The 18,942-nt window shown below is 38.9% G+C and overlaps 2 protein-coding genes across 2 annotated transcripts in view; both read right to left on the reverse strand.

Moving 5' to 3' along the window:
• crtc3 (CREB regulated transcription coactivator 3) overlaps positions 1–12,648 on the reverse strand; it is a 37,371-nt gene extending 24,723 nt beyond the window's left edge. Inside the window, exons 1-4 of the mRNA XM_059534965.1 lie at positions 12,253–12,648; positions 5,379–5,489; positions 4,633–4,761; positions 850–911 (exon numbers count right to left, since the gene is read on the reverse strand). Of these exons, the coding sequence (XP_059390948.1) occupies positions 850–911; positions 4,633–4,761; positions 5,379–5,489; positions 12,253–12,384 (434 nt within the window). The 5' untranslated portion in view covers positions 12,385–12,648. The remainder of the gene's footprint in view (positions 1–849; positions 912–4,632; positions 4,762–5,378; positions 5,490–12,252) is intronic.
• A 2,322-nt stretch (positions 12,649–14,970) lies between these two features.
• The window catches only part of iqgap1 (IQ motif containing GTPase activating protein 1), a 42,676-nt gene continuing 38,704 nt past the window's right edge, over positions 14,971–18,942 (reverse strand). The window contains exons 29-37 of the mRNA XM_059534866.1: positions 18,749–18,881; positions 18,427–18,529; positions 18,208–18,343; positions 17,345–17,432; positions 17,046–17,255; positions 16,786–16,952; positions 16,537–16,659; positions 16,341–16,449; positions 14,971–15,961 (exon numbers count right to left, since the gene is read on the reverse strand). Coding sequence (XP_059390849.1) covers positions 15,848–15,961; positions 16,341–16,449; positions 16,537–16,659; positions 16,786–16,952; positions 17,046–17,255; positions 17,345–17,432; positions 18,208–18,343; positions 18,427–18,529; positions 18,749–18,881 — 1,183 coding nt within the window. The 3' untranslated portion in view covers positions 14,971–15,847. The remainder of the gene's footprint in view (positions 15,962–16,340; positions 16,450–16,536; positions 16,660–16,785; positions 16,953–17,045; positions 17,256–17,344; positions 17,433–18,207; positions 18,344–18,426; positions 18,530–18,748; positions 18,882–18,942) is intronic.

Raw genomic sequence — 18,942 nt, forward strand, 5'->3', positions numbered from 1 at the left:
AGCAATAAAATAAATAAGTTAAAGCCCTGGATCTTGTGTGTTGTGTCGTATGTGAGCTGCTCTATGGCATATGGCCGTCACAGCAGTGTTTCGCCACAGTGGGAACAGAAGGCTGTGCCAAAGCTGATCAGGCCAACCAATTTTCAGGTGTAAACAATGCCACAGGGCGTGGACTCTGAAAGTTTTACAAGTTGAAGAGTCAACATGGAGGCCAGGTAAGAAGGCATACTGGCTGCCTGCCAAGCCTGCATTCAAAACATGACTATGATGAGGAGAAGCTTCCTTAAGCCTTTTATTACTGGCTGCAATTCACTCCTCGGCAAAACAAATGAGGAAAACCGTCCAATTGTTACAGGTCACTGGGGCTGAACCGAGAAGAGCAACATTTGTGCAGAGCAAACGTGAGCGTTTGTGGTCAGAGAAAGGATTTATAATCTCCCTAAGAGTCAAGAATGACAAAACAACATGCGTATGTCTCTTTGAACACTTCTGTTTTCTCTAACCTTTTGCAAGTCTTATCTATCGCTGCGGATGCGCTAAAAAAACAAATGTGTCATTACTGTTTTCTTTTCACGCATCTGTGGGGATAGCGTATGCAAATGCAAAACACACATTAACACTCCCTCTAATGTGACACGATCTCTCTCGCAACACTGCTTGATGTTGCTACAAAAGGCTTCGTTTCAAGATAACATCATCTTTGCACTCTGCCCTGCAACTGACAGGAGATATGATCATTAAGTAGAACGTAACAATGTATGTAATGGATGCACAGACACATATTTGTGGGTGGTGAATGGGTGTGTGCAGGACTATAGAAGTCCTAATAGTTTTAAGGGCAGGACTCACCTTCTCCAGCTGTTGTCAGGGGGAGGAGAAAGGTACATCGTTCCATAGGGAGAGCTCTCAGCGTAGTTCAGTCAAGGAAATGCTCTGAAGCTTTTACAAGCAAATCTCACAAACACATATGCTTCGATCTTTGTTTATATAGAAGGTATAAACCTCAAAAACGTGTTCATTTAATCAAGACCATTTTCCAGACTCTGTCTAGTTTTGACTTTTACTGTATTTTTATCTCTGCACTACTGATCAAAAGTTTGGGGTCGATTAAATTTTTTCAATGATTTTGAAAGAAATCTCTTACGCTCACTTATGGCACTTTTCCACTGCATGTACGGCTTCGGTACAGTCCACTTTTGGGGGGGTTCCACTGGCTACAGTACATGGTACTTTTTTTAGTACCACTTCGGTTGAGGTTCGAAGTGAACCGTACCGCTACTAAAACATGACATGTAAATCACGTAGATCTCGGATTGGCTGGAGAGAATCTTCACTACCTGCTTCACTGAACTCGCGATACAAACACAACAGAACTGCTAGATTTAAATCAGCCCAGGCAGTGAAAGATCGAACGCAACTGTTTTGAACGAGCACAAAAAGCACTCATAAATTCGAAACATTATCTTTGGAATTTTTAAACTGTCTCTCCGGAAGACTGGGTTTTCACATTTTGTTTTCAGACTTTAATATTAATTCAATTAATTAATTAATCACACTTTCTTCTTGTTACCTTACTGTGGTTAGTGGACAATGTTTCAAGCAGCCCAGGCAGGCACAACTGAGTTCAAGCAGTATTTTGCAGATTAGTTTCAATAGATTTTCTCAGACTGAAGAAGGGTGGAGATCATGATTTCATATTACACAAAACTTTGATCTCACCTGATTTGTCTTGATATGACCCTTTTAAAATCTCCCTTGTGCTTTCCAAATCCACTTAACACTCTAAGAAAAGTTACAGGAATTATAGTAGCGAAAACAGTCCAGCTGAACAACTCCTTGAGTAAACACTTTCCTCAACTCAGACCAATGTTGACAATGCTGCCTCGTCATGTCCCTCTGTGCCAAGACTCTCACATCCAGATGGGAGGAGGAGAGGATTTACAAGGCAGAAAGCAGGACAGAGTCTTTGTCTGTACAACATCTGCTAAGGCCTGGAAAACCTAGTCATCAGTTCTGCTGCAGTAATGAGAGACTGACCTCTTCATGCCAACCTTTCAACCACAAGCCCACCCCGTGACCCTCACCATGACACAACACAGAATAACCAACCAGTGAGCAGTCAAATCCAGGCCACAGAAAAACCATCCTTGGCCTTCTCGTTCAAACACCGCAATCATATGTATGAAATCCCTGGCGTGACATTGTGTGAATACTGTTGTTGATACGCGGACTGGGAGGGGGAAAGCGATGATGACATAAACCAGACGGCTTGGATTACAAGGGATCCTTCCTAAAATCTAATTAGCCCATGTCTGCTGAAGCGGTGTGGACAGACAGGGTGGCTGTGACAGCACCTTCGTCTCAGAAGCTCCAGGATGGCGTGGGTGAGCTAACCTTTCTCTCTGACATTTCACACTCGACCCACACCGCTCGTCCTCCAACTAGACATCATTCCAGAAACACTCCACAGACAAAGCAAGATCCAAGGCATCTGGCGTGATATATGCGGCTCGAAAGCAACTACATGGGTTTGGAGGAAGTTGGCTAGCGAGTCTGTGGGAGAGTCTAATCTTGGCAGATGTGGATCAATCGATGAGAGCAAAACAAGCCAACACTGTGAGGGACATCTGGCACTAAAGGGAAAAAAATTTGGGCTTTGCATCCTTCCTAATATTTTCTCACCAAGAATTAGAGTAGCATGAAAATGAAACGTTTAGTGGGTGAATGTCTTTGATGATCAGATTAAATGTAGATTGTACTGTAGTTTTGAGTTTAAGAATGTATTTATTTTACATGTAAGTGAAAGAAAGTGAAAGTCGTGACATTTGCCAAGTATGGTAGCCCATACTCGGAATTGGTGCTCTGCATTTAACCCATCCAAGTGCACACACACAGCAGTGAGAAGTGAACACACACCTGGAGCAGTGGTCAGCTATATCCAGCACCCGGGGAGCAACTGGGGGTTCAGTGCCTTGCTCAAGGGCACTTCAGCCATGGGTATTGAGGGTGGAAGAGAACGCTGTTCATTCACTCCCCCCCACCAACAACTCCTGCCAGCACCGAGACTCAAACCGGCGACCTTCTGGTAACTAGTCCGGCTCTCTAACCATTAGGCCACAGCTGCCCCCATATAGCAACATATAAGTGCCATATAAAAAGCAAAAATGTAAATGCAAAAACCATTATTAAAAAATGTGCAGGACAAGTTAGTTTCCACAGTTAAACATTCAGAGGTTTGTTTAAATCTCTAACTTGAGAAACAGTGATGCACCACAATCAAGGCCCTAAAGAACGAGTTAGAATGGAACTCAATATGGACTCTCTATTGCATCAGATTAATGAGTGTTAGTAAGCCTTCTTATTGACAGGGATAAGACACATGCTGAACTCTCAAACTGAAAGCAGCACCAACAACAAAAAAAACATGAAAGCTTTGAGCCTACAGCAAAGAGATTTGAAGACAGTAACAGCCCATTAAAATACTCATTAAAATAATTTTCGGTTTAAGAGACAAATAGAAACAAGTGTTTAGCAATTAATGTGAACAATCAAAAATGAACCAATGTAAATGTACAAAAAAAAAGTATCATAAGAGACTCTGAAGGAACCCACGAGAATAAACAACAATATCTTCAGCTCTTGGGGAGGGAGTGGTTCAATTCACAGAGCACGGAGTCGACAGAGTTCTGACAAACAGGTCTTGCAGTTTTTAGCATGACTGTGGTCACAAATGCCTTTTCCCGCTCAAAGAACAAGGGCGGCAGTGGCAAACCGTGTGGAATTACTTTGAACCCATAATTCAAAGCGCTTACGTAACTCAACTCTGCCACACTTTTCTTCTTCCGTCTCCCTCGCGCTGCCTTTGTTGTCTCTCCATATGGCACGGCATCAGAGCAAGTGGATTATTCCCAAACTATCCCAATATTAAGGACTAGCTTCTTACTCTGGTACTACATAATTCAAAACCTCAGTGTGGCTTCAAAACTAGATCAGTGGACGACAGTTCATGCATTCCACATCTTCAAAACAGTGTTGTAAACTCACAAGGCATTTTTATTTTTAATTAATCTGCAGACCGAAATTATCTTTGAGCCAACAGACGATTAAGCTTACAGACAACCGCTGAAAAATTTATGAAAGAAATCTGCCAACTACACAACCGAGGAGGATAAAAGACCGGCTGGGCCGGCGTAGCCAGTGACTTCATCAACCTGCGTGCTGAATGAATGCAGAACTAGCGGAAGAATGCGCAATACGATCGGCGGCGAGGTTTGATCATCACCCACTAATGAGGACACCAGAGTACTGATATTCAAATCTCTAAACGATTCTCACTGGAAAAAAAAAAAAGAAAAGAAAAAAATGAGTAGGGAGAAAACAGCAGGTTATTGCAGTTACCCACTCATTCACACCCACAGTGCAGCAGTTGGAAATATCAATACATAAAGTATCATCACACAGCCTGAAGCCTCAAAAAAGCTGCCCACATGAGCAAAGGTCAACATGTATGACACATGCAACATTGTGAGCTCATAATAATGATGCATCTACTAGCGCAAGTAAAGACCCTCACAGATCACTCTTTTCCTCTTCAAAGGCTTTATGCTAGTGGATAGGCTACTCAAAGGATATCTGCCGCCCGTGTTTGTCAATGGGCCTGCGGTGCGGTGAGTTGATCCGATTGCGGTCTCGATGGACCCTCTCCACCAGACCATGGTGTCTGGTCCCTCGCACAGAGTCCAGCCCGGAGGGAAAAGTCCCCTGTAGAAAAACACATCCTTGGTTAACACTTTCCTCACAAATGCAAAAATGTGTCATAAGTCACTTAATAAATAGTAAAAAGACATCATGTTATTTCAGAACACGCAGAATAAACAAACAAAATATACACACGTAAATTTAAAAGTGCCACCATTAGCTTGTGTCCCCAGGTGAAATCACTCTACTCCAAAGGTAAAGCTTCTAGGTTTGGTTTCTCATGGCAGACAAAAAGTAGGGATCACTGCTCGATGTCTCAAAGAAGCTTTATTCGAAGCAACAAGAGCACTTTCACCTGAAGGTATACAACACTCCTCTCCATAGGGGATAGACACAGATACAGTTCTTTGGTTCTTGGATCGCCCCACTGTATCAAGTGTACTCGTGGGGAAAGCAGTGCACTGAAGGAGTAGGTAAAGTGAGGGCAGACTAAGAGGTGGGGACAAATACACTTTTTGTTTTTTTTAAGAAAAAGGTTTGCAATTACCATCTCTTGACATCATTTATCTGAGGGTAGAGAAGCAGAGTATATGGCTGGGGCTTATCTTCTCCTAAATGAACATGACTTGCTGGACAGATTTAGTAGACTTAGATAAGTGGATGAAGGGCAACTCGGGTACCTGGAAATCAGTGCTGGCATTGCCTATTTGGTTGACATTGGGCAGCGAGCCACCGTAGTACTGTGCCCGGTTCTGTGACAGACGGAGCTGCTGGACCTTCTGGAACTGCACCTTTAATCAAGAGGAAGACACAGTGAATGCATTTGAAAAAGAAAGGAGAGTGAGAGTCTGACGAGGCATTTCAGAACTTATGTGTTTAACTGGGGTGGAAATTCTTGGAAAGGAGTGTTTGGTTTTAAGTGTACCTCTGAGCTCAAGCTGGAGGACAGTGTGGATTTTGTTGTGCGGCAAGGGTAAGCAATGAAAATTATCAATTCTGATCAGGCACAAGCAAATCAGGAGGCATTCCTTCCTCCTACTAACCAAAGGACAAAATTTGAATCTCAAAGACTGACCTCATTTAGTGATATCAATGGGTTACTACACAGAAGCTCGAGTCCGTTTTTTAATCCAAAACACAGACACTTTTTTAAGATAGAAAAAAAAAAACCTTCATTACACACTGCACTGATATAGGACTGTTTAATATGACAAAAAAAAATATTGCATCATCTGAAATATATTGTATTTGTTTTGACAGATTTTGGAACTGCCATTTGAATTGCAATTCAATAAATATTTTAAATCTCACATCGCTGCTTAGACATCTGTGAAATAAATTAAACAAAGACAAAGAAATTATTAAAAATACATACAGTACAAACAGAAACAAGGTAGGCAAACACTACAAACTCAGAAGCAATGTCTCCAAATTGTGTTATATTTTGCCCACACTATGCTGCTTACAAATAGAGCTGCTCTTTAAAGTTGTGACGAAATGGAATGAGTGAAAGATCTTTTGTACAATTAAATGGTTCTTTTGTTGTAAAAGTTTCTCAGTCTTCACTCACAATTATGTCTAATGCAGTCAAGTTGGAAATTAATGTAATTGCGCTTATTCCACTTAAACTGTCAGAAACACAGCCTATGAAGTCTAAAGTGCATTTTATGTGAACAGTTGAGAGAAAATCAGATGTGCTTCATTACATTAGATCTTAAAATGACAGCAGATTAATAAACCTATCGCTGTCTGTCTCCTTAATGTTAATAAGCTAAATAAAGAGAAAATAAAGAGAACATCCTCAGTGCTCTTAGCTGAAGAACTTTAGTAGCTTTAAGAAAAACCAATGCTTAGCTATTTCATACAGTTAGACATTTGGCTATTTCTTATTTTAACTTATTATACTTTCTTGTATTGTATTTGTCCTATTGATTGTTGAACAAATATCCAATAAGCATTAGTTACCAAGAACCATATTTTTCTACCTGCTAGCTGGTGACAGGAAGTATTAGAGGGAGCATCTGATTGGACAAAAATCTGTGAAGAGCATGCTGCGTCAGTGTTTTTGGTCCATTTTCTTGATCATTTAAAATGCCAACTTTATTTAAATGAACAGTGCATTCCTATTACGATGTGAGAAACACATTCATGTGTCATGCTTTGCCCATACTGGCCTCTACTAACATAACCTTGCTGTAGATTATTGTGTTTAAAAAAAACACACCATAAAAAACTCCCTCACACACATCAGATAAAAGCACTTAGAAAAATGCTACTTCAAACCCATTGCTGACACTGTTCCTGGCAGATAGCTTAGAAACATGGGCTTGTTAATAAACAAGCACAGATCCTCGCTCTCAGCACACACTCTGGGGTCACATCCAGCCTTTCAGTGTATGCCTTTATCAAAACAATGACACCCCAGCTGTGGAGCAGCACCAAGCTGCTTATTGGGCCAGAGGATTTCCCTGGGGCAGCTTGCATAGGCTTATGCTTTTCCTCTCCTATCAACATCACGCATTGTTATTATTACTACAGTACAACCTCCAGACTCCATTTTATTTCCATTATTTTACATTAAAATTAAACTAAACATTGAGAGTTCCTTGGTTTCCCTATTCCACATTTTTCTCATGCAGCAGTGCATTAACTTCTTTTATTGTTAACCTTCACCAATGAATGTGTGAAAGACTGAAAAACCGTGTTGATGTCTAAAAATAACAGAGACACCTTGATCCACTAGCCCTTGCCAATGGACAGCTAGCTGGATGACTTCCTGCATGCAAACATGTAGTGGGCTTATAGACAACAAGTGATGTAACAAAGCTGTGTTTACATTTCTGTTTATCAAGTCCTACGAAAAATGGAAAAAGTCCCTATTGCTCTGAAAACATCTGCTCGCTGCCTTGTGCCAAATCTCTCCAATACATAAAAACCTGAAGCTGTCAAATCTGTTTCTATAAGCAGACCATTCAAATCATGACAACTGCATGACCAAAAACAACAACAAAAAAAAGTGTCAAACGCTCTCTTTGTTGATACCAGTTTAATGTGCAGACACCATAAATATAATTAAGCCATTTGTAGGTTCTTCATTTCCTCGAAAAGTATAAAGTGTAAACACTGTGGCATTGCGGGGTTTCCTTGAGTGGCTTAAGAGAAATCAAACAATGCTAGAAGCACTGTTAGTCATTTCATCACAGTCGGTAGCACTGACAGATTTGGCTGCTTCCTTTGGGATCACTGCCACACAGGCAACAGTAAATATTCATTTGTCATTGCTAACAAGGTTAATTACTAACAAACGCAATTCTCACAATAATCCGTATCTGGCTATCAGCCCATTCCGAGTTACGTATGTAGTACTGAGAAGTTTGTGACAGAACACAATGTTTAAAAATGTATACAATCCAAGAAATGCTTTTTTGAACACAAACTTGCTATTATTTTTAGCATTTTTCTCCAGGGCTCATTCCATTGTCAAGGCAGATTGTTTGTAAACAGGTTTGACTTTAAACTCTGACACTTACTATAACACAACCACATGTTCTTGTGCCCTAGAAAAGAAGGCAGCCAAATAATGAACTGGCAGATCATTATATTCATTCATTCCCGCCTACAGACTCCACACAGAGACAGTGCGCTGTCTGAGGCAGAGCTGCTCTCTGCTAAACCATTTCCCACTGGTGAAAGACCTATAGTTAAACCACTACACATGACTGACATCTCTTAACCCTTCTCTAAACCATACTTTGAAAGCTAAAAAAATCCATTGCAGGCATCAGCAAAAACTAAAACATAACCCAAACTCTAAAAATGTTTTTCCACAACTCAGAGTTAAAGGGATAGTTTACCCAAAAATTGTAAATGTATGAAAAACATTACATTTAAACCACTGATGTCACTTTGACCATTTTAACAATGTCCTAACTTCCTTTCTGGGCCTTGGACGTGGTACTTCATTGGCTGTCTTTGAAGGTTTCAGAAAGCTCTCGGATTTCTTAAAAAATATCTTAATTTGTGTTCCTTAGATAAACGAAGGTCTTACAGGTTAAGAATGATATGAGATAATTTACTTTTTGGGTGAACTACCCCTTTAAGCACCCTGAATTTGTTCATTTACTGGTCAGTCTAAAGCTATAGAGGATGAATTTCAACATTACAAGTGTGATCATGATGTATTAGCACCTTTAAATGTTTACCAGATGTTCATGTAAATTAAACTGAAAATGCAAAGCAGCCTAGCTACTACAGTTACTACAGTACATGTTTGAAATCAAACTATTAGTGAATCTTCTCAAGGGCATATCTACAGGTGGGCATATTAAATCAGTCAAGTTTAAGCTCTCTTCATTTCAAGGACTTTTATTGGCGTCTACAGAACCTTTAACACCCAACCGCTGCACAGGAGTCTTTTTGGAATGTTTATTTTTAAGAGAGCTCATTGGTTTTCACATACTCTCTTGTGGACTTTCCACTCTTTGGAAGACATGATTCTGGCTGGTTATGCCGGGCTCACACTACAGTTTTAAAATCCTAACCGATTATGAAATCTGGTTGCAGCACACACAAAGAGAATCTTTGCAGATTATCTTCCCTCAAATCTTAAACATGCACACATTACAAGATTTGAAAATCATGGCGCATCACACACTACAAGATATTACTGAGATTATCATGCCAGAGGGAGCGCCTCACGTGATCTCAAGCAGCAGATCATCACTATTTCAGTGATGTTTATTGTACATATGTTAGCTAGCGTGCAAGCAGCTTTTTGCACTCACAAACTGCAATTCAAAACTGAGGCGATTTCACTCCAGCACTTCTCTTTCTCCTTACGGTTGTGATACCTTTTCAACACATTATACAGACAGTCGTGTTACTATAAAACATCAAGAAGCAGTTTCCTCCATCTCCACTATCCAACTGAAGCTGTACAGCAGCTGTTTTGTGGTCGTGCATTGGCTATTGTGAAAGTAACTTACTAACGTAATAATATAGCCGTCATCATCCAGATTTAAATCCTAAATATCAAACATGTTTGATATGATCGGGGCTGGCCCGATTTGTGTGCAAGCAGTATGGGAGATGCAAGATTCGATCTGTGAATGCCTCGCATTACCAGATAGTTTGCGCCAAACATCGGGACGGATCGAGGTGCTCTGCAAGATTTTTGCTCCGATTCTCAGGAGGGGAAACACGGGCTAACTTGGGCTAAAAATCCTAGTGTGAGCCAGGCTTAAGTTGCTACAACCAGTGGTAAAGTATTTCTGAATTATGATAATTGTCAAGGTCAACACTGTATAACTAACCACTATATAGATTTATTTGATAAGCTGATATGTAATATGCAAGATTGTGTACAGTCAATTGGTTACTATCGCCAAACCAGCACCACTGTAAAGCAACCTTGAGTTTCGAAAAAAAGCCATTTTTAAATGAATAAGAAAAGTATTATTATTTTACAATTAAATTCAACAAATTGAATAAGATCTTGAAGGGGTCATATCAACCTTATTTTATAAGAACCTTGGTCTGATAGCCATGTTGGGTTTAATTTCCAATAACCACTTACTGACTGTACATTATCAATTACTAGTGAATAGAAATAAACTCCCTCCTTTGCACAGCTGCAAATGTACTATACACTAGGGCTGAAACGATTCCTCGAGTAACTCAATTACAAAAAATGATCGAGGCAAATTACTCTGCCTCGAAGCCTCTTTTAATTTATTTTAAATCTCACGTCTGGTTCTTTCGCAATGATTTTTTTTAATGTGACACAACGCGTTTACGTCACCCACAAAGCAGAAGGAGACAAGCGCTGCGTCCGAAATCGCATCCTGCAAGGAGTAAGCAGTGTTTTGATTTGAGGGCGCGGGCAAACGTATAGAGAATGTCGTGGCGTGTGTCCATTGCAAGATAGAGCTGACATACCACAACTAGGGCCCTATGATTTCCGCGATGCAGAAAACGTGGAGGGAATCACGGAATCCAGTCATAAAAACGGAATTTACAGTTTAACGCGGAATGGCACGAAATTTGCCACATTTTGAATGAATTAATCAAAAATAGGTCATAGCACTTACATCAAATCACGATATGGACTAATATCTGTAAATATTAAGCCGGAACAGTCTATTTAAATATGAATCATGCATGTTCTGCGTGTCTCTGTTAATGAATGGAGCAGAAGCGCGTCTTCATTCATTAAACACACTGAAGCGCGCGTGACGCTCCGGTGATTTCAGCGTCTGCTGTCTCACTAAGGACGTGAACACATGAACAACATCTCCAGAACTGCTCTGACAGTCACTTCATGAGCATTTGACCGTTTGATTTGAGTAAAACTAGCGTCACATCACATACACAGAACTGTAAAGGTACGTCAACCCGTCAAAATAAAAGTACGGTTAAATACTATTGTTCAGCAGAATGTACATAGCCTACTACAAAAAAAAAAAAAAATTCAAACATTATTTTTTTTAAGGTTTAATCTCAGAACATTTCTTCCATGTTTTATTTTTAATTTTTTTATGTGTTTAATGTTTAATGTGCATCTCAGAAAATGCTTTATTTAAAACCCCAACTGAATGGCAGTTAAATGCACTTAATTCATCTGTCAACTTTATTGTCATTGTTCACAGTACAGTACAGACAGAGAAATAATGAGTACTAATTAATGTTTATTTTTGATGTATGCATTGCATTCTATGCATTTAAAAAAAATTAAAAATAAAAATTCTAAAAAAGGAACTTTGCTGTTCATTTTAAGAGACCCAGGAGTCTTATTTTCTCTTGCATAATTAATATTACACTTTAATTAAGCAAAAACACATTTTATCCGATTACTCGATTAATCGATGGAATTTTTGGTAGAATACTCGATTACTAAAATATTCGATAGCTACAGCCCTACTATACACAAGCTTTACATTCCTCACTCCAAATAATAACTTTCATAAAATATTTGGAAAGATTTTTACAGGCAAAATTTTGCTGCTCACCCAACATATCCAAATGCATGCCCACCTATTGTAACATCACTGCTGTTTCAGTGCTCAATCAGTCGTGTATGCTGTTATTTAACACAGTTTTAAATTAGTGTAGCAAGTATGGCATCTTGGCTGTAAACTATGGGTGTCATGGTGACTTCAAAATCTAACACAATCATCTGCACTCAAATAACAAATATATATATATATATATATATATATATATATATATATATATATATATATATATATATATATATATATATATATATATATATGTTGGCAACTTCCAACTCAGGGAAAATAGGAAAATATAATTGACGACTGATCAGCTGAAGACAAATTGAAGGCATCGGCCCTGTCATGATGTCCATATGAATGCGTGCGGAGTGAATGACAGCTGCCAGCCACTGCATCCTCATCCCTCCTCAAGAGCTCGATGTGTCGGGCATTTCACATTCACTGTGGTTCAGGCAGCCGCATATGACAAATTTAGGCAGCCGTATTTGATGTATGAAATCGAGAGAGCGAGGTGATAACTAAATTAGGCTGTGCTTACCCTCGAGACGGTGAGGTCTGTCATGAGCTGCTCAAAGGCCCGCGTCTCCTCCGCCTGTTTCTGGTTGTGCAGCGCGATCTTCTCACTGAACTTCCGCGGGTTGGAGCCACTCGAGCCCGGGGATCCAGACATGGTTGGGCCGCAGAGTTTCGAGATCAACTTCGCAGGGAACTGACGGTTGAATGTTGTCGATATAGAAGTCAAATGTGTTAAAGTTGTCCTTCCATGTCTGAAATGCGTGTAAGGGTACAGCCCATATGCTTTAGAGAGGTTTGACGGGGTCGCTTTAATTATAAGAGCTTTGCCACCATTAATGAGTTGGGAAACGCGACGAAACCGTATTGTTAACAATTTAACGGACTTAATTCAGCTTAAGTGCAAAGTAAATAAGATGTATATATAGGAATAACATATACGCCAATATTTGTATGAAGGCGATTTAACGAATTTGCTAAAAGTTTGTCAGGAAACTGGACATCGCTTAATATTCAAGAGTTTATGACAGTTTCGTTTGGCATCACTAACTTAAACCAGCTTTTATTTTGTATCGTTGGGGAAATAGGAAAAAAGGTGTAATACTATGCATTGCCAAACAGAAAAGCTTAGATATTTCACTTGGATTTACGAAACAAGTTCAGTAACGACTCTAGCTAGCGAGCTAAATAACGTTACTTTAGATTCTGACGAGAACGATTTCAATCATGTATATTTTTGTTATTCCGCATACATTTTTAAGAGCCCACCATTATTTATGAATTAAGATAGACAGTTGATGACATAACTGTCTAAATGTGTGTAATTGATTGATATTGCTCGGTCAGGTACAGGATAAAGTCAGCCGTGACAGCTAAGCAGCTAATGAGCGATATGACACAATCAAAATATCACAAACGAACTGTAAATAGCAACAGTCCTTCGACTCTTCAAACGGCCCACTTGAATGGTCAATTCAATCAATCTTATTCCCCCCAATACTGAACTTGGTTTCGTGAGATTTCAACAAGTGGTCTCGCCGATGTAAAGCTCGTTACGCATTCAGAACTCATATAAACAGGTAACGTTAGCGCGACAGCAACTTCGCAGCAAGGTAGCAAATCAAGCTCGGCAATCAGACACTCACTGACCGCTGTTGACATACGAGTCTGAGAAAATGTTTAGATGTTACTGATCGTGAAATGCAGCGGTGAAATCGGATCGTGCAGTCCTCGTGTACTCCTCCGGACTCTCTTCTCCGTGTCCATCCTCTAGATCCACCTGAACTGCGACCCACCGACTTGTGACTCCACGGCACTCATTTGTTTTGTCAACTCCTAGTGAAAACAAGCCGAGGAAAAAAAATACACAAGCCTGTCCCAAAACTGTACACCAATTTTTTTTTAAAGTTGTGTCCACAAGGAGGCAGTGGAGTTCTCTTAAAGGGATACACACAACAATATTATTTACTGTATGTTAAAAGTGCCATCAAGAAATTATTAGAAATAGGGATGAAAACTCCACATCTCCTCTATATTAGATAATCTGTTTATCTGTATTAGATTAAACGGATGTAGAAACTCTGAATTAATGACCACTATCTATCTATCTATCTATCTATCTATCTATCTATCTTAGATAAATGTGTCTTGAAACTGAATTCTGACCATATATATCTATCTATAAAACGTGTCTTGAAAAAATAAATTTTAAGGATCATGTGACACTGAGGACTGATGGCTCCTGAAAATTCTGCTTCGCCATTACAGGAATATATTACATTTTACATTTTGAAATATATTTAAATAAAAAAGTTATTTTACATTGCAAATATATTTTTGTAATTGTAATATTTCACAATATTACTATTTTTACTGAATATTTATCAAAACATTAAAAAATCGTATTGATCCTCGAGTTTTGAACAGTAATGTGTATACAATAAGGCTTTTTAATGCTTTGTTCTCTTACTCCCTTCCCTTCTACAAAAGGCAAGCGCCAACCAGCAAGACCAGCTCTACGAGACATTCGGTGCTGCTTAGCTAAATCACCTTCTATATTGAGTAACTGTATTGCTACCTCAGTGGGATCTCTACTTGATTTGTGTAGCTGCTGGAAACATTCTGTTTATGGATTGTGTTACTGGCTACATTGATAAACAAACTTAAGATGAGATGCACTCATAGCCAAACTAAGCATCATGGGTAAACGGTGAAACGGGCACTGAGCTATGTCAGATGCTCTCAGTTCCAGACACATGAAATGATATTTAAATCCACATTATGACCTCAATAAAATAATAGAGCTATCCATGAGAGTAATTGTTATTACTGCTTCCTGCCAATTCTGTTCATTTGTTCAAGACAGTACCATTTTTTCCGGAAATCTTCCTTTTTGTTCAGGACAGTACCATTTTCCTGGAAATCTTCCTCTATTGATCTTTTTTTACTAAAGGCTCTGGGCTGTCACATTATCCCCCGTTTCTTTCTTTTTTTTTTTTTTTTTAAGGCATGTGCAGACATGCAACATTTGTTCAGTCTATAGTTCCCTTTATACTTAAAGAAGACCTCCATTGTGGCAGTTCTAAGAAGCCCAGTATTTTGGACAAAAGAGATAAAAGGAGGATGATATCACCACTGCTGTCTTGTAATGCTCAGAAAAGAGAGGAGCATGTGAGAATGATCTTTGCAAAAAACTAAAATGTTAAAAAAAAAAAAAACCTAAAAGAAAAAATGTCTGTACATCTTTTAAATTTCATAATGAATCTGTTTATTATATCATCACTGCATTTTCTCAACATAATGAGAGTATAAACCGGCATCACTAATCAGTACAATTATGTAACCATTATTCAGCTATTACATATTGTATGAGACATTATTTGAACAGACAATAATGAGATGGACTGACATTATAAGCACGATGTGTTGATATGATAAGGCTTCTCCACAAATTTTCCCAATGGTTAATTCAAGTTAAGGCCCCTTTAAAAAATAAATGGACACAAGGCTGCAAAAATTAGAGGGACGTAAACGTAAAACTCATCCAGCATGCAGTGTCCAAATGCTCTGAAAAAAAAGTAAGTCCTAATTTTTCAACCAGCCAATGACGTATACCTATTCATTGCCATTTTCTTTTTCTTTTTTTATTTTTTTACAAATAAAGAAACATAAATTGCTCTGATAAATATATTTTGGTAACATTTGGAGGAATGTGCCTATAACACTCATTACTCTCCTACACGATAGGGATACTTGGAAACAATTTTAAAATTGTTTCGCCCTAAGAATAGATAAGGTAATAAAAAGGTTCATTTTACATATAACATATACAGTATTCAAAGCTCATGCAAGCACAGTTTGCAAAAGATAAAGCAAACTACTATTGATACTCTTGGACACTTACATCTCAGTAAAAACAGAAAACTGTCAACTGCTACTTATCTGGAAGATACAGGTTGGTGGTCTACGACAAATTTAATAATGTACATTCAAGGAATCTATCCTTCAAGAAAGGCACAAAAGGCATACTCAGAGTAGTGCAGGAAAGACATCTAAACTTTAAAGACAAATGGGGTCTTGGGCTTCACTTTGTATGACAGTCTATCAAGACCCTCTTGAGTTTATTTGCCGTAGAACTTTTTGTTGAGCAGGAAAATTAGGAGGTTAACATTTACAGTGGCTCGATCGAACAGCTTCATCACTGCCACCCCCTCGTACTGCAACTGGAGTAGGTCCTGTTATTAAAGACATAAAAAATATATAGTAACACTTAGTTTAGGGACCGATTATCACTATTAACTAGTTGCTTATTAGCATGCCTATTTATTTTTATTAGTACTTATAAAGCACATATTCTGCATGACCATATTCTAGATCCCTAATCCTACCCCATTCCTAAACTTAACAACTATCTTACTAACTATTAATAAGCAACAAATTAGGAGTTTATTGAGGCAAAAGTCATAGTTATGACATGGTCTGTTAATATTGAGAATTGGACCTTAAAATAAAGTGCAACCAAAATTACATATAAAGTTATTTAAAAAAAAAAATCAAATATTCCTTCTGAATTACATGAGATAGAGACAAAAAATATCAAGAGTGAACTATCACCTGGTATTCTAACATTAATGTCTCCAAATGGACTCCCATAAGTTTAGCTTTCACGTCAAACACGCCAACAACCTCAGATGGGGAGATCTCAAAAATCACATTCTTATACCTGTAAAAATAGGAAACAAGCACATTGTTACAGGAAATGCATAAACAAACATAGTACTGTAAGGCATGGCCAGAAGTTGAAACTCACTGATTTGGCTGCAGATCCTCGATGTCAATAAGCACTCCCTTCTCATGCAGACGGGCTGCTGTGTACTTCTGTGACACCTGCTTACTCTTCTTCGCCTTATTGTCTCCAGGTTTCTTAGAAACTCTGTGTGTGTGAAGAAATGGCATTTTCCATGACCGTAAGCTAAGAGCTCAACAGCAATTATTCAATTAAAGATAACGACATGAACTGAACTGGACAGTAAATACTCCACAAATGCTCGCCACTCACTTGCCCTTGCTGGCTAAATTGTCCATGCAGGTCTTGATGTATTGATTGTAGTAGTCGATCTGCACATTGTAGAAATTGGTCTTGGAGTTGAGGCCAGCATTAGTCTGCTGAAGCTTCACCAACTCTGCCTTTCGCCGCTGACGGTATCGCCTCTGGTTCCGGATGTCCTACAAACATTATCAACAAATAAATCAAGATGCATAATGGCGAATTCGAATTCATATACATTCTGAAAATCCCAAAGGACATAGGAATGGTACCTTGGAGATGTCATTGATAAGATCCTGGTATTTCTTCTCTGGGTGGACTTTGCCCAACTCTCCTAGCCTTTGCAAGTTGCTCTTGATTTTGTCCTTCTTGCCTTGTAAGGTAAGGCTGTCATCCACAACTGGTTTGGCTTGCTTCATCTTCTCCGGGGTCTTAGCATCACGAATTGCTCTTCGCTGCATGGCACGCTGGTACTCTGTTTCCTATTCCAAAAATAAATGCAGATTTGAATACAAACAATTCTGAATTGATGATGAAGTTTTTCAATAGTACATTTTTGCATTTAAAGTACCTGCTCTGGTGAAGCTACGGTCTCTAGAATCTCAGTAAGCGTTTCTCCTGGCTGAAACCTGATCACATCTACTATGAGCCTCTTGGTGCTAAATAACAAAGATGAATGGTTAAGGATGCATGTTAAGTACTTAGCAAAAAAATGCATTAGCAAAGAAAAATATTAGTTCAAGAACCTAGTGACCTGAAAAGGCAGCAACTCCATGCACTTCACAATGGCATTCCACACAGCAGACTTAAATTACGAATGATTGCCAAGCTAACACTCACTCTGATAATCAACAAATACCAAAATACATACTGGTAGTCATTTCCAGTGAAGAGTAGTACTGGAGCTGCATTAAGTCCCAACAATATGTGTATGTAGAAATTTTAGATCCAATTTAAGGCTTTGTACACACTGAAATATTTGAACTTTCGTGGCAAGACCAGATGTGACAGCCCGACCTGATTTGATTTATAAGATCCGAGCCAAGCAAAAGGAGAATTACCAATCATTTTTTACCAAAATGTTATTCTTTAAACACTGCTTCTTTAAAATGGGCAGTTATGAATATTGATGTACAAAATAATTATTTAATTGATTAGACATAGATAACCTGCTGTTTTCTTTAAGACATACTAGTGGTTATTTGTTTTATGTGGATATATTCATGCATTCATAAATCACTCATTTTTACAACCACTGAAAACTCAGTCCAACTGCCAGTGAATTGTGAAAACCATATGCAAATGTTGGAAATAGCGGAAAGGTTTTTGCATTAGTGGATTATCTTCTCTGGGAAGGAAGCATGCTGCCTTAGAAATTGAACCATCACCACTCAGTTTTGTAACAGAAGAATTTGAGTAAGGCACTGTCCTTACTTGAGGAGTAGAGTCTTGGCATCCATTTCAACATTGGCCTCATCAGGAACATCAAATTTATTGGTGAGGGTGAGAGAGACTTCTGTTTTACCCATCATTTCCTTATTAGGATCATCAGCGGGGAGTGGGCTCTCACCTGCGAGGGAACAACAGTCGATCACTCGTGACTCTGCAGAACCTCAGCGTCCTGAGACATTAAAGCATAGCTGAGAGGCTCACCTATTAGAGACTCAATGGTGGGCACCTCTCCCAGGTCATCTAGCAGCTCATGGATAGGATCATTGTGATCTGGAGCGATGGCATCCTGGTGATCTAGCAAGAGCTAAAGAAGATACCACAATACAATCAGTTCAGCTACACTGGATGTTATCTCTACCAAAAAAGGGGCAGTCACAAAGGTGAAATTACACCTAAACTGCGTCTGTATAAAAGGTCCACTATCTAAAATATCTGTGGGGAAGTTTTTACCCCCAGTCAAAACTCCCAATTAACTGAATTAATTTTTTTTTACAGAGCAACAGTAAATGTCTGTGATGGCTACCGTGTGAGTGTTGATGATCTCCCCAATGGAAATGTAGATCACAGGCTTTGTCAAGGTGACCAGGTCAGAGTATTGATCCACATTGAACTTGTCTTCCAAAGATGGGACGTCACAAGCGGACAAAAAGAAACGTCTGGGAGATAGAAAAGTCCTTGCATTAGTATGGAAATAAAGAAACTGCTTGAAATAATTAA

Source organism: Carassius carassius, chromosome 3, assembly GCF_963082965.1.
Source record: "Carassius carassius chromosome 3, fCarCar2.1, whole genome shotgun sequence".
NCBI classification, from domain to species: domain Eukaryota; kingdom Metazoa; phylum Chordata; class Actinopteri; order Cypriniformes; family Cyprinidae; genus Carassius; species Carassius carassius.